This window comes from Nerophis ophidion, linkage group LG21 (genome assembly GCF_033978795.1).
Source record: "Nerophis ophidion isolate RoL-2023_Sa linkage group LG21, RoL_Noph_v1.0, whole genome shotgun sequence".
NCBI classification, from domain to species: Eukaryota; Metazoa; Chordata; class Actinopteri; order Syngnathiformes; family Syngnathidae; genus Nerophis; species Nerophis ophidion.
The window spans coordinates 24,589,349-24,605,637 of NC_084631.1; the positions used below are offsets into that span (position 1 = coordinate 24,589,349).

Genomic DNA, 16,289 nt, shown 5'->3' on the forward strand with positions numbered 1-16,289 from the left:
CACGATAAAGTTCGCAACTTTTGGTCGCTAATAAAAAAGCCTTGCCTTTACCGGAAGTAGCAGACGATGACGTCACCGGTGTGAGGGCTCCTCACATCCTCACATTGTTTATAATGTGAACCTCTAGCAGCAAGAGCTATTCGGACCGGGAAAACGACAATTTCCACATTAATTTGAGCGAGGATGAAAGATTTGTGGATGAGGAATTTAATAGCGAAGGACTAGAAAAATTAAATAAATATAAAGTTTTTTAAAAAAAAGGCGATTGCATTGGGAGCGATTCAGATGTTTTTAGACACATTTACTAGGATAATTCTGGGAAATCCCTTATCTTTCTATTGTGTTGCTAGTGTTTTAGTGAGTTAAATAGTACCTGAAAGTCGGAGGGGTGTGTCCACGGGTGTCTTGACGCCAGTGTCTGAGGGAAGTCACTGCTGCATGGACGGCACAAGCTCCGCAGATCTCCAGTAAGAGGCGACTTTTTACCACAATTTTCTCGCCGAAACCTGCCGGTTGACAAGTGATCGGGAACCATGTTCGCTTGACCGCTCTGATCCATAGTAAAGCTTCACCTCCGGGAATTTTAAACAAGGAATAATCGTGTGTTTGTGTGGCTAAAGGCTAAAGCTTCCCAACTCCATCTTTCTACTTTGACTTCTCCATTATTAATTGAACAAATTGCAAAAGATTCAGCAACACAGATCTCCAAAATACTGTGTAATTATGCCGTTAAAGCAGACGACTTTTAGCTGTGTGTGTGCGCAGCGCTAATATTTCCTAACAGTCCGTGACGTCACGCGTACACGTCATCATTCCGCGACCTTTTCAACAAGAAACTCCCGGGAAATTTAAAATTGCAATTTAGTAAACTAAAAAGGCCATATTGGCATGAGTGGCAATGTTAATATTTCATCATTGATATATAAACTATCAGACTGCGTGGTCGGTAGTAGTGGGTTTCAGTAGGCCTTCAATTATTAGTTTAAAATTCATCTTTTTTTGCTTTATATTCAGATTTTTTCGCTCTTTTTTTCGTACATTTCTAGTGTTTTGTTTAGATAAATATTAATATTAATATTTCCTTGAATTGCCACAGGCCATATAGTATGCGCCTGCCTTGAATAACTCGCTTCCCAAAATAATTAGCGCATGCTTAGTATTACCGCCTGGTCAAACTCGTGACGTCTCGGGTGACACTTCCCCTGTCATCATTTTCAAAATGGAGGAGGCTGATTACAATACCGGTATTTTGAAATCGCATAAAGGGAACATTTTTACTGCATACCTTTGGTAAGTGCCGGAGTGAGAAGAGATTTTACAATAATTAGCGCATTCTTACTTTTACCGCATGCCTTTGGTAAGCGCAGGAGTGAGAAGGGGGTTTTAAATTAATTAGCGCCCAGGCGGCAATTCAAGGAAATACTTTATTTGCACAAAGTATCGGTTCGGTATCGCCGATACCAGCTCTAAATTTTTCTCGGTATCGGGTCGGAAAGAAAATGAGTGGTATCACACATCAGTACCCAGGGCAGAATAGTTTATTGCTTACTTCTCACCCGCAATGGGATCTCCACCTGAAGTGGAGAAAGAGCAGTTGTCCTAAAACGTTTGTAAGAAATTCTGGGTGCTGCTTGTGTCCGAACAAGTTAGCAACATTTTATAAATTTATGTCCGTTACGCTCGTCTGGCAACGTACGTCACTTCCGGATTGTGCGTGCGTCATTACGTCACGTTGGTTACAAGCGGCGTCGCGCTCACTCTCGCGCACGACAGACAACATGGCGGACGTCTTGGAACTTCACGAAGCGGGAGGCGAGGACTTCCAAATGGATGAGGATGGTGATGGTAACCTTTGTATGTTGGTCACTGCGGCTAGATAGTGGTTTAGTTTGAGTACTAAACTTTTTGGAAATATTGGGGAGTAACCGAGCTAATTGGCCAAGTAGGAAAGGGGGCCGCGATGGCTGGTGCGGGATTGCAGGCCCTAGCCATGCTAACATGCTAACAACGCGTCCGGGTGTTGTTGAAGTTTTTTTGTTGTTTACATTAACATGTAATGATTATCCCTTTTATCATGAACCGTTCATATACCACACACTTCCATACGGTTTGCTGTTGCAAGTTTGTCCAAAGTACTACTGTGGTGATGCCAAGCTAACACCTAATGTGTGTTTGAATGAGATCAACACCGGATACATTTTTGCAAAACCATTTGCATAGTAAAATATCTTACGTGTTTTTGTTTTTCACCCGCAGAAAGCATCCACAAGTTGAAGGAGAAGGCCAAGAAGAGGAAAGGACGCGGCTTTGGTGCTGGTGAGTTACCGTGTTGTGTTTGTTTTTAAAATAAAACTATTTGTTAAATGTAAACACCCCACAACTGCTATAACAGTCACCCGAGGTAACAAGTTATCTTATTATGCTATTTATACACATCTTTCAAATTTGATAATAATGTGAGGTATTGGTGACATGGCTAAAGGGCTTTATCACTCTTGCATCCTGCATATTACAGACTTATTGCACATTACAAACTATGCACCTGGCTTTTTTTGCACTACTCTATTTTTTGTCAATATATATTTTTCTCTTGGGTATACGTTTGTACTTCGCATAAGGTCTGGGCGATACATAGCGTGTTTGTCGATATAGAAAATGACTATATTGTGATATAAGGTGGTTAGAGTAGCCAGAAATTGTACTCAAGTAAGAATACTGTTACTTTAGAGATGTATTACTCAAGTAAAAGTAAGGTGTAGTCACCCAAATATTTACTTGAGTATAAGTAAAAAGTACCGTATTTTCATGGGGCGGCATGGCATAGTGGGTAGAGCGGCCGGCCAGAAACCTGAGGGTTGCAGGTTCGCTTCCCACCTATTGACATCCCCAAAAATCGCTGCTGTTGTGTCCTTGGGCAGGACACTTCACCCTTTGCCCCCGGTGCCACTCACACTGGTGAATGAATGATAAGTGGTGGTTGGAGGGGTCGTAGGCACAAATTGGCAGCCACGCTTCCGTCAGTCTACCCCGGGGCAGCTCTGGCTGCTGACGTAGCTTACCACCAGCTTTTCTCTTGGGTATACATTTGTACTTCGCATAAGGTCTGGGCGATATATAGCGCGTTTGTCGATATAGAAAATGACTATATTGTGATATAAGGTGGTTAGAGTAGCCAGAAATTGTACTCAAGTAAGAGTACTGTTACTTTGGAGATGTATTACTCAAGTAAAAGTAAGGTGTAGTCACCCAAATATTTACTTGAGTATAAGTAAAAAGTACCGTATTTTCACGGGGCGGCATGGCATAGTGGGTAGAGCGGCCGGCCAGAAACCTGAGGGTTGCAGGTTCGCTTCCCACCTATTGACATCCCAAAAAATGGCTGCCGTTGTGTCCTTGGGCAGGACACTTCACTCTTTGCCCTCGGTGCCGCTCACACTGGTGAATGAATGATAAGTGGTGGTTGGAGGGGTCGTAGGCGCAAACTGGTGGCCACGCTTCCGTCAGTCTACCCCCGGGGCAGCTGTGGCTACTGATGTAGCTTACCACCACCAGCTGTGAATGAATGTTGAGTCCCACTTCTCTGTGAGCGCTTTGAGTGTTTAGAAAAGCGCGATATAAATCTAAGTTATTATTGTTATTATTATTTCCTTGAATAGCCGCCGGGGCGCTAATTAATTCAAAACCTCTTTTCACTCCTGCGCTTACCAACAGCATGCAGTAAAACCATTTTTTTTTATTTAAAAAAAATATATATTAAAAACTCTTCTGCGGCCGGTACTATTGGCATATTTTTGCTGAAAGGATTTAGTAGAGAACATCCACGATAAAGTTCGCAACTGTCGGTGTTAAGAGAAAAGCCCTGCCTCTACCGGAAGTCGCAGACGATGACGTCGCAAGTGTGGGGGGCCCTCACATATTCACATTGTTTCTAATGGGAGCCTCCAACAAAAAGAGCTATTCGGACCGAGAAAACGACAATTTCCTCATTAATTTGAGTGAGGATGAAAGATTTGTGTTTGAGGATATTGATAGCGACGGACTAGAAAAAAAACGAGTTTAAACAAAAAAACAACGTGATTACATTGGGACGAATTTCGATGTTTTTAAACACATTTACTCTGATAATTCCGGGAAATCCCATATCTTTCAATTGTGTTGCTAGTGTTTTAGTGAGTTTAACAGTACCTGATAGTCGGAAGGGTGTCTTACCATGAATTGATTAACGTGGACCCCGACTTAAACAAGTTGAAAAACTTATTCGGGTGTTACCATTTAGTGGTCAATTGTACGGAATATGTACTGTACTGTGCAATCTACTAATAAAAGTATCAATCAATCCACGGGTGTCTTGACGCGCAGTGTCTCAGGGGAGTCGATGGCAGCTCCATGGACGGCACAAGCTCAGCTTTTCTCCGGTGAGAAGCGACTTTTTAACCACAATTTTCTCACCGAAACCTGCTGGTTGACATTTGTTCTGGATTCATGTTCGCTTGACCGCGCTCTGATCCATTGTAAATTTTCACCTCCGGGAATTTTAAACAAGGAATCACCGTGTGTTTGTGTGGCTAAAGGCTAAAGCTTCCCAATTCCATCTTTTTACTTCTCCAATAATAATTGAACAAATTGCAAAAGATTTAGCAACACAGATCTCCAAAATACTGTGTAATTATGCCGTTAAAGCAGACGACATTTAGCTGTGTGTGTGCGCAGCGCTCATACTTCCTAAAAACGCGTGGCGTCTTGCGTACACGTCATCATTAACCGACGTTTTCAAGACGAAACTCCCGGGAAATTTTAAATCGTAATTTAGTAAACTAAAAAAGCCGTATTGGCATGTGTTGCAATGTTAATATTTCATCATTGATATATAAACTATCAGACTGCGTGGTGGGTAGTAGTGGGTTTCAGTAGACCTTTAACTTATAAATAAAATTAGGGGAGTAATCAAAAGAACATCTGTACATATTTACTACGATTGTTTTTTTAGATGAAGGTGCCAGATCGCGAATGAAGGAGGACTATGACACTGTGGAGCAAGATGGAGATGAACCAGGCCCCCAGAGATGTAAGCAGTGACGCCGAGATGAACATCATCACCAGTAATATGCAGTTACCATGGCAATGATGCATGACCTTTGAACCCGTAGCTGTGGAGGGCTGGATCCTGTTTGTGACGGGCGTACATGAAGAGGCCACAGAAGAAGACATCCACGACAAGTTTTCTGAGTTTGGAGAGATCAAGAACCTGCACCTCAACTTGGATCGCAGAACGGGATACCTCAAGGTGAGACTGGAAGAAACAGGATGTTTATCTTCAACCTCAATTTCACTGGTATCCTACATCCAACATGTCAGCATCTTCTTATCAGGTTGAAATGTACTACAGTACCATTTACACACATTCTAGTACAGAAATTCCTATCATTTATACATATTCTACGTTGTGAGTGAGTGAATGTGTGTGAAATATTTTCATAACCAACGCATAATCCAATCCGTTTCTAACTTTTTAAAAATGATTAATATTGTTAGAGGCCTCCAAACATGAAATAACACCCACATAGTCACTTCTACACTCCAATAGTAGTCATGCTGCATAAGGCTGAGCTAATCAGTAGCCATGATACTGAACAGCACCTTCTGATTGGTTTGTCCTCATTTACTGGCCAACATAAGTATTCTTATTTAATTTATTCATAAATATTCATGTAAAAATATTCTTAATTTAAGGCAAAATATCTAGAATATGCTTAGAAAAAAAAAACACACAAACTGTTATGAGTAAAGCTGCAAACCTTAAAGTGGTTGGCGATGGACCACTGTAGTTAACATTGTTAAAAATATGAACCACTGAGATCAAAATGTATTAAAATGATACATGAGGTTGATGATTGAATCTGTTTTTATTTACTTTTTTGGGATAAACTTGCTATAAAATGAAATGTCAATGGGTTTCTACCATGATATACAAGTTCAATATTTTGATCATTAACCGCAATTAACAATGACACTCGCTTGTGGTTTATGTTAAACTAATGCAGACAAAGGTATGCGAGGCCCACGGTGCCGTACGTATTACACTTACGTTCGCATATACGTTGGGCTGGCCAATATGGCAAAAAAAAAGCACAATTAATTTTTTTATATCTGATCACTATCACAACTTTTTTTACATTAAAGATGGATTATCCTTTGCAGGATTATAAAGCAAGTACCATTGCATCCATACTGTTTACTACTGCAGTATCTTGTAACACATTTCCGCCATGATTGATGGAGATTATTAGGGCTGCGAATCTTTGGGTGTCCCACGGTTCGATTCAAAATCGATTTTTTTTTTCAATTCAACACGATTCTCGATTCAAAAACTATTTTTTTCCCGATTAAAAAAAATTCTGTATTCATTCAATAAATAGGTTTTCAGCAGGATCTACTCCAGTCTGCTGACATGCAAGCAGAGTAATGGATTTTTGTAAAAAAGTTTTTAGAATTGTAAAGGACGATGTTTTATCAACTGATTGCAATGATGTAAATTTGTTTTAACTATTAAACGAACAAGTGCAAGCGTAAGCCGCTGTGACACTATTGTTGTTTTATTTTATTTTTATAAATGTCTAATGATAATGTCAATGAGGGATTTTTAATCACTGCTAAAATGGAATTATAACTAATATTGATACTGTTGTTGATAATCATTTTTGTTTCACTACTTTTGGTTTGTTCTGTGTTGTGTTTGTGTCTCCTCTCAATTGCTCTGTTTATTGCAGTTCTGAGTGTTGCTGGGTCAGGTTTGGTTTTGGAATTGGATTGCTTTGTTATGGAATTGCTGTGTATTGTTTTGTTGGATTTATAAAAAAAACATAGATTAAAAAAAAAATAGAATCAATTCTTAATTGCACAACGTGAGAATCGCGATTCATATTCGAATCGATTTTTTGCCACACCCCTAGAGATTATATATGCTAACAGCTGACAACTGTCATTGTGTTCATATATATAACTGTTTACTAGAGGTGCAACAGTACACCTAATCCACGCTACGGTCCGTACCTGGTGTTAGGACCACACTTTTGCTTCTTTTTCAGTACGTTTTGTTGGGAGTAAATACAACTTTTTTTCCTCTCAAAATAATTTTGTTATGCTTGTTATCAAAAAGCACATTGTGCAGTAAACAAAAAGTATCAGTGGCATACTGAATACTAAAATACTTTTACTTCAAGTTAATATGTACCAAACACTTTCAAATAGTAAATTATCTTTATTTTTTTATTAATGTATTCATCAGTGCTTCTCACCAGTGCTTTGCCAAAACAGCAGTGACTCACATTGCTGTGTTTTTTAAAACTCCTACTGTAGCATATATTGAATACATCCATCCATATTGAATACAATTATATTAAAATGCAGTTTGAATTTGAGATACTGTAAAATATTGTGTATCAACACTTGAGACGCGTTTAATGATTTTTTTCAGGAACAAAATGTTTTATCCACAAACTCAAAAATGCTTTGAAAAAAGTGCAGAATTTTTTTTTTTAAACGTGTTATATCAGAGGAGTCTAATCTTTGCAAACACACACAAAATTTTAATCAAGAATTTTAGATATAAAAAGTTTTTTTTTTTCCAGTCGGAACCAATACAGTCACAAAAACATTTTGTGCCTGCCTGCGAGTCCGCATTGAGGGCAAGATTAAAACTGCAGCAGTTAGTGAAAATCAAGTCTTACTAAAGTCGCTGTTTCTTCTAAGTGTTGTGTTTCAACTTCTTACTAGTGTTAGTCATATGTTTTTTTGTTTTATTCTTCTGGGCTGCACTCCCAGCTGTGTAAGGGGACGAGGCACAACACTGATTGGACACTAAACATCAAGTTTTGGGCTTGCTTGCTAGCATCAACCTGCAGTCCACACGTATCTCTTATGACTGTGACTGCCAGTCAGACTTATCTTTACATCTTGTACCAAATGAAATTGCTTCCAAGTCGGTAAGCACAACCTGAATTAATGCGTACTTAGGCGCACACGGTTATAAGGTGTAATTATTTTTAGTGCACACTTATAGTGCACAAAATATAGTAAGTTTATATTTTTTTGTAGTAGGAAAAGTGTGGATGCCTTCTTACGTGTCCAAGGAGTTAAGAGTCAAATAACAAAATAAATTAAATTTTTGGCTGTTGTGATTGATTTTTCTTTCTGCTAATGACTTGTAAATTATGTAAAGGTCAACATTTTTATAACTATTGCGGTGTTACACAAACTTAATGGATTGCTAAATCAAAAAGCATTCTATATTTCATGTAAATCACTGATTGTTCCATATCGAAGATACTGTATTAAGTGCTTTAGTTTATGTAAAACATATTTTAATCATGTCTAACATTTTGTATTTGTGTGGTAGGTTATGTACAACATATTTAAGTGCAAGTGCAGTCATTTATAGAAGGGAGCTGTAAGTTATTAGTCTAAATGCAAACGGGGAACCCACAAACCTAACATTCAAATCGTTTAACTGTTAGAAATGTAATAGATTGGAGTGTAATATCCTAAACATAGTGTATAAAGTCTACCACACAGATGTTTTAAATGTAATGTAAAAGTAGAAGAGATTTTTATTCAATTGAAATGTAGAACAGTTTCAATAAAAAAGAGGCATTTCAAGTTAAGTGTTAGTTTATGAGACAAACTGTTTCCACAAACAGATAGTGGAACAAAATAATGATAATCACTTCTCTTACTAAAAACAATGTAAACATTGTGATGTAAAGAAATTATTTTCAGTAAACGATCGTTATTTATTGTTTTTTGTTATGGAATATAAATATTGCCTTAATAGTGTCCTGAATTTAACAACTAATTGTCTCTCTAATTCCTTCTGCTCCTTTTCATTCACAAAGTGTTTTGATTTGTTGTTTGATATTTAATGAATGAAATAAATATGAAAGTGGGAATGGAATGGACAAAAATTTTCCTCTCCATCTGTTGTCAAACTTTCAGCCAATCAGCAGCTGCTACTCAACAACCATCAAAGTGGTCACTTTAATCCTCCTGATGGTGCTACAGACCATAATGATTCTCTGGTGCACTGTGTGACCTTTATAAACACAAGTCCTCCTCCTCACTGGCCACAAGGTGGCAGCAGTACCCAAGCAAGCCAAAATACAGACTACCTCCTGCAAAAATCCAACTTTTATATCCAACACTGTTAACCACGTGACTACTATTGACCATATTGACTGTTGTTTCAATGTTTACACCATTTACCGCCCCCAGGGTTACACGCTGGTGGAGTACGAGACCTACAAAGAGGCCCAGGCCGCCATGGAGGGTCTCAACGGCCAGGATATGATGGGCCAGCCTATCAGCGTTGATTGGAGCTTTGTCCGGGGGCCACCCAAAAACAAAAGAAGGTGAGGACGCTAGTACTAGCTCACAGCTCCACTTTTTTCTGTCCAATCTAAAACAGCCATGTTATGTACGTTAGAGACAAAACATTGTTTATTGCTGTGTTTATTTGGTCAGTTCGGGTCACAAGGAAAAGCGTAGAAAATAGATAAATAGTACTTGATTAATTATTTCAGGAGAGTTCCTTCAGAAAAATAAAAATTGCAGTAGCAGTGTACAGAATTGAGATCAAATTTAAAAAGTAAATAATGGGGGTATAAATGGAAATAAAATACAAAATATAACAATAAGATCAAAATCCATCCATCGATTTTCTACCGCTTGTCCCGTTTGGGGTCGCTGGAGCCTATCTCAATTGCATCCGGGCGGAAGGCGGGGTATAACAGTAAATTAAGAATATATCAAGAGAAACTACAGGAATGGGAATTTTCAGCGGAATTCCACCGATTTTGGCGCCGCCATGGTCATTTCTGTGAATCGGTTAAATCCGGGGAGAAAATTATAGGGGGGGTTAGGTACTTGTGGTTTTTGTGTCTGCGTTGACCTAGTTATCAGTACAAGGCAGAGAATTCCAGCGAAAAATATATTGCCAATGTGTGAAGGCACCAGATTGGCTAGCTCTACTATCAGCTGACAACATCAACCAATGACATTGCCCGTTATAGGCGTCTGCACGCGTCTGCACGCGTCTGCATCAATGACATTGCCCGTTATAGGCGTCTGCACGCGTCTGCATCAATGACATTGCCCGTTATAGGCGTCTGCACGCGTCGTTTGCCGACAATATCGAGTCCCTGATCCTCAATTATTGTGAGGGTTTCTGAACTCTTATTCTGCTTATATTGGTTGTGTTTAGCGGCGACTAATCTGGAAAGAAAACACAGTAGCTCTCAATCAACACGTTTTCTTTATTGACAAAACAGTTTCAGACATGGTTAAGCTTATTCAAGATAGGAATGCTTCATCAGCGAAAGATAGCGATAAGGGCGTGAGAAACAAGGGGAACTGGGCATGGCTCGATATATCTATCAAACTGAAGGTGAAGATTAACAACAATATCAAAGAAGTAGACGAACTGATCAGCGATTTCATTGCAAAGTGCGATGAACCGGGACGTGCTCAGTGCTTATATTGCAAGGACATTGTGAACTATGGATCTCGGGGAAAGTTGGCACTCTTTGACCACGCGAAATCAGCAAGGCATCTAAGTAAAGTGAGTTTACGGAGAAGAATTCTGGTTAATCCAATTGTAGGCCTTTTTTTGTCTAGAATCCAAAAGTGTGCAAGAATTTGATATATGTGTAAACTTGTATACATTTATTTCATCACATGCTACATTTTTATGAAAATATTTGCCATTAATTGTGACATTTTGGTCAGGAGAATATTGTTAAATTTTGACTCAAAATAGTAGGAAATGCATCCTAAGCTAACATATATTTCAATTTTTTTCTGGGGGGGCATGCCCCCAGACCCCCCTAGCAGGCGAGTGCACTCAGGTGCGGCCGCTGTGCGGCTTTCTGCAAAGCGGTGTTTTAGGATTTAAAAATATTCCGCTGATTTTGTAAATCTTCATTCCTATCCCCGAAACTGGCCATCAGTGACCATGTTATGAAAATGTATTTCACTCTTATGGCATTGTTAATTGCATAACTGCCCACTGGGTGTGAGTTTTCCTTGCCCTTTTGTGGGTTCTTCCGAGGATGTTGTAGTCGTAATGATTTGTGCAGTCCTTTGAGACATTTGTGATTTGGGGCTATATAAATAAACATTGATTGATTGATTGATTGAAATACAATAACTGTAAATGTTTGTTTTGTAGGACGGGTGGACGTCGACGCAGCAGAAGCCCTGACAGGCGACGACGCTGACACCATCTTCCTAAAGATTATTTGTTGTTTTTTTTCCATTTGAACAACATTTCTATTTGACAGTTAGTCCGAAGTAAAGTTTGGCTTAAAAAGTAAGCATCAGCCATTATTGTACTTTGCTGAAGCTGCTGTAGAATTCTTTTTTTTTATTTTATTTGATCTTTTAAATGTGTTTTGTTGTGTACAGCTGTCTTTGTTTTATATATGACTTGGACAATAATAAACTTTTTAAAATGGGTTTGCATCATTGTGACAAATGCGAGCACCTGTCAGTCTGAGCCTCTAATGCGGTCATAGGCTGAAGGCAGAAAAACATCCTCTTGGCCCCTTTTTGATGCTAACCAATCAGCTGCTATGGATTTCACTCGGGCCTTCTTATTGGCCGAGCGAGCCATCAATCACATCTCCATCCATTCACGACTGGTCGGAATTCGCGTCATTGGAAAATGTTGCCTTCTTCTGATTGGCCGAATCCCCGACTGGGCGGGCCCAACGCGTTGGGTTGACGTTGTTGTTGTAAGTGAAATTACTTTGTCGCTGCTGGTCCGGCTCGGGGATTCTACGCTCGCTTTCACACGCCGAGATGCGCTAAAGTTGACATTCGTCCTCCCTCGGAAGCCCCCTGACATCCCGCCGAGTGCGTACTTGACTGGGAGAAGTAGCTTGTGTGAGGATGAACACGTCGCCGAAGGTAAGAAGGCACTTTGAGGCTTTCTCAACCTTTAAGCTAACGGCTAACATTAGCCGCTGATTAGCCCCAAGTAGCCACCTTGCTCACCGAATTAACCATAGTCGATTTTAACAAAACCTTCAATAATATTTGTCTATTTATTATTATTATTATTATTATTTTTACAATAACTCCCATCTTATGACGTGTTTGTAAAGTTGATACACTCGTAGCTACGGCCACATGTACACCCCCCTTCGTTTATGTAAGCATTGATATTTCTAATATCTAACATTTTTAATATAAATTGGACAAAGCTCCTGGTTGTTGCGTTTACACTTATTACTTCTCTCATTTTAACGCCTGAAACTATGATGTCATCTGTCACAAACGCAGCACGTGCGAGCGTGCCTGCGTGCTTATGGAATATGAAAGTAATCACGTGTGCTTATTATGCAGCGATATGAAAGTCATCAATTAGACCCGATGATCTGGATCTTGCGAGGTGAAGTCTAAGAAGACACAAAAAAGTGCATCTTGTGTCCATGCAGGGCCGCGTTACACTTTGAATTATTTATACTCGCATTTGTTGGCCAGGAGTGTCTCAAACACCACACGTTGGGAAGTACATGCCCCATAAACTGGCATGTTTGCTAAAATAACATGACGATAATATCCCACAAAATATTTCATGTCATTGTTTTGTGGTTCATGGTCTCAACGCCAAATTATTCCTTTGCCAGTATTGTTATTCTGCGTATAAGTCGGTGCAAACTTGCAGTCAAAGATTCTATCGATACGACAAGAACTATTTGCTGTTTTTAAGGCTCTCCCAAACCACAAACTAGTCGAAGATTGTGTATGCCAGGGCTATTCAACTACCTAAGTTGGATATTTCCTCAGAAAGTTTGTCCGCAGGCTATATTTCATAAATTATTGAAAAGTAAACACATTGGCTTTCACACTGCAATATACATAAATAAATTATTCTGCCCTCGCTACTCGTTTCCAGTGTGTGCGGCTTGACAGTTAACAGCAGGAGGAAACAGAAGCTCCAGAAGTTTTGAGTATTGATGTTCCTTCTTTCCTTCCTCAGATTAATTTCTTTACACGTCTTCCTTCATTGAATGACTGAAAATATAAATGTTGCAAAAGTATATTGCCCAACGTGTATTTTACATCAGCAGACACTGCAGGACAAATTTGTTCATACAGTGCAATTCGTACTTCAGGGTATTCTAAGACAGTGGTTCTTAACCCGGGTTCAATCAAACCCTAGGGGTTCGACCGAGCCTAAGCCGCGGCGGTCAAGACACACCCGGCTCATCATGTAAATAAAAACTTCCGTATTACGGAGACCCCCAAACAATGTTCCCTCTAATTTTCCATCTGATTCGCAGGTGTGTATTTTGTTTTGAGTTCATGCACTGTGTTGGTTATGTTCTTTGAAGAAGATGATGTTCATGCACGGTTCATTTTGTGCACCAGTAAAAAAAAAAAAAAACATAACTTTGTCTGGAATTTGAGAAAAAAAACATTTTATTTTTCACTAAAAAAGGGTTCGGTGAATGTGATTATGAAACTGTTGGGGTTCAGTACCTCCATCAAAGTTAAGAACAACTGTTCTAAGAGCTCTACAGAAAATTGAAAGGACAAATAATTTCAAATTAAAGTCAGAAAAAACAATCGCCGTACAAACAATCACAAATAAGTAAAATTAATCATATGCTGTACATAATATACTTTCAGTTTTCATTTGTACAATCAATAGTGTCCCTTGTGGGTTTTACATAAATAAAATAGAATGTTTAATGTTAATACATTGGCACAATAAACTGGAGATGTTTACGTATATAGAAATTAAGCTGGCCAGGGACGTTTTTCCGGTTTATGTGGGTAAACACTTAATTTATGTCAAAATAGCGTAGCTTCAAATTCCACATTTATAGAGCCGTCACTTTCACCTCAATCTATCAGCTTCTGTCTTATACGTCTCACTCTTCCTTCGTGCTGGCTTCTAAAAGCAGTAGTTCATCCTCCGTATATCCAGCTTCGAAAAGATAAGGTTGTGAATCCTTATTTGTCTAAAAATATTTGTCTTTGTTGTCTGTTACCAAGGCTGCCATGACTACAACACACTTGCGTTTGTTTGCGGAAGTAGGAACGCACATTTATTGCCAGAAGTCGGAAGTCCGTTGCCATGGAAACTGAAATAAATGGATTGATGAAATCCGTCCTGGAAATGAGTTTAATGATCAAAATAGGGTAAATATTGTACATATTGTATATTGTTATGAAGGCGTCTGTTATTACATTATAATTAAACTTGCAGTGTGTGTATTGTACATATTACATATTGTTTTGAAGGTGTCTATTACTACATTATAAATATTTGCAGTGTGTATATTGTACATGTTATGGACGTGTATGTTACTACATTATATATATATATATATATATATATATATATATATATATATATACACATATACACACACATATATATGCGTATGTATATATGTGTGTGTATATATATGTACACAGACTTATATATATATACACATATAATTTTATATATATATATATATATATATATATATAATGTATGTATATACATACTTGCAGTTTGTATATAAAACATTACATATTGTTATGAAAGTCTCTATTACTACATTATATATACTTCCAGTGTGTGTATTGTACACAGTACATATTGTTCTGAAGTTGTCTGTTACTACCTTTTATTTATTTATATATACATATATATATATATATTAGGGGATGTGGGGAAAAAATAGATTCGAAATCGAATCGATTCTTTTCTTTTTTTTTTTATCAAATTTTTTTTATTACATTTTTTTTCTTTTTTTTTTATAAATCAATCCAACAAACCACTACACAGCAATACCATAACAATACAATCCAATTCCAAAACCAAACCTGACCCAGCAACACTCAAAACTGCATTAAACAGAGCAATTGAGAAGACACAAACACGACACAGAACAAACCAAAAGTAGTGAAACAAAAATGAATATTATCAACAACAGTATCAATATTAGTTATAATTTCAGCATAGCAGTGATTAAAAATCCCTCATTGAAATTGTCATTAGATAGATGGATAGTACTTTATTGATTCCTTAGACATTTATAAAAATAAAAAAAAGAACAATAGTGTCACAGTGGCTTACACTTGCATCGCATCTCATAAGCTTGACAACACACTAAATGTTTTCACAAAGATAAAATAAGTCATATTTTTGGTTTGTTTAAGAGTTAAAACAAGGGGGACCGAAAGCAATGGATGTCGAGCGGGTCTAACATGATACTGTGAAAGTTCAATCCATAGTGGCTCCAACACAGCCACGAGAGTTCAGTTCAAGCGGATCCAAGACAGCAGCGAGAGTACCGTCCACAGGAAACCATCTCAAGCGAAGGCGGATCAGCAGCGTAGAGATGTCCCCAACCGATACACAGGCGAGCGGTCCATCCTGGGTCCTGACGAGCGGTCCATCCTGGGTCTCCACTCTGGACAGCCAGAGTGGAGACCCAGGATAGACCGCTCCACAAGGGAGGGGGGGACATAGGAGAAAAAAGAAAAGAAGCGGCAGATCAACTGGTCTAAAAAGGAGGTCTATTTAAAGGCTAGAGTATACAGATGAGTTTTAAGGTGAGACTTAAATGCTTCTACTGAGGTAGCATCTCGAACTGTTACCGGGAGGGCATTCCAGAGTACTGGAGCCCGAACGGAAAACGCTCTATAGCCCGCAGACTTTTTTTGGGCTCTCAGAATCACTAATAAGCCGGAGTCTTTTGAACGCAGATTTCTTGCCGGGACATATGGTGCAATACAATCGGCAAGATAGGATGGAGCTGGACCGTGTAGTATTTTATATGTAAGTAGTAAAACCTTAAAGTCACATCTTAAGTGCACAGGAAGCCAGTGCAGGTGAGCCAGTACAGGCGTAATGTGATCAAACTTTCTTGTTCTTGTCAAAAGTCTAGCAGTCGCATTTTGTACCAACTGTAATCTTTTAATGCTAGACATGGGGAGACCCGAAAATAATACGTTACAGTAATCGAGACGAGACGTAACAAACGCATGGATAATGATCTCTGCGTCTTTAGTGGACAAAATGGAGCGAATTTTAGCGATATTACGGAAATGAAAGAAGGCCGTTTTAGTAACGCTTTTAATGTGTGACTTAAAGGAGAGAGTTGCGTCGAAAATAATACCCAGATTTTTTACAGAGTCACCTTGTTTTATTATTTGGTTGTCAAATGTTAAAGTTGTATTGTTTACAATTATAAAAGCTTTTTTAAAAAACCCACTACTCTGCTAGCATG

The 16,289-nt window shown here is 38.6% G+C and overlaps 2 protein-coding genes across 4 annotated transcripts in view; both read left to right on the forward strand.

Annotated features, from left to right (window-relative positions):
• The first annotated feature begins 1,688 nt into the window (after positions 1–1,688).
• Positions 1,689–11,507, forward strand: rbm8a (RNA binding motif protein 8A). Of its 2 annotated transcripts, none has more exons than XM_061882324.1 (6): positions 1,689–1,839; positions 2,257–2,316; positions 4,988–5,065; positions 5,148–5,284; positions 9,268–9,404; positions 11,222–11,507. In XM_061882324.1, the coding sequence occupies exons 1-6, from the start codon at positions 1,779–1,781 to the stop codon at positions 11,268–11,270; spliced, it is 522 nt and encodes a 173-aa protein (XP_061738308.1). In that variant the 5' UTR covers positions 1,689–1,778; the 3' UTR covers positions 11,271–11,507. The 2 variants fall into 2 exon arrangements, with proteins under 2 accessions (XP_061738308.1, XP_061738307.1); XM_061882323.1 differs by having other exon boundaries at positions 1,751–1,845.
• Positions 11,508–11,767: 260 nt separating this feature from the next.
• The window catches only part of otud7b (OTU deubiquitinase 7B), an 88,360-nt gene continuing 83,838 nt past the window's right edge, over positions 11,768–16,289 (forward strand). For both annotated transcript variants that reach the window (XM_061882325.1, XM_061882326.1), the window contains exon 1: positions 11,768–11,961. The gene's annotated coding sequence lies outside the window, so the exon portion shown is untranslated. The remainder of the gene's footprint in view (positions 11,962–16,289) is intronic.

Coding starts and splice junctions, on each gene's coding strand:
- rbm8a (XM_061882323.1), top strand. CDS start 1,779: ATGGCGGACGTCTTGGAACTTCACGAAGCGGGAGGCGAGGACTTCCAA. Junction 1,846..2,256: donor AATGGATGAGGATGGTGATG/GTAACCTTTGTA, acceptor TTTCACCCGCAG/AAAGCATCCACAAGTTGAAG. Junction 9,405..11,221: donor CCACCCAAAAACAAAAGAAG/GTGAGGACGCTA, acceptor TTTGTTTTGTAG/GACGGGTGGACGTCGACGCA.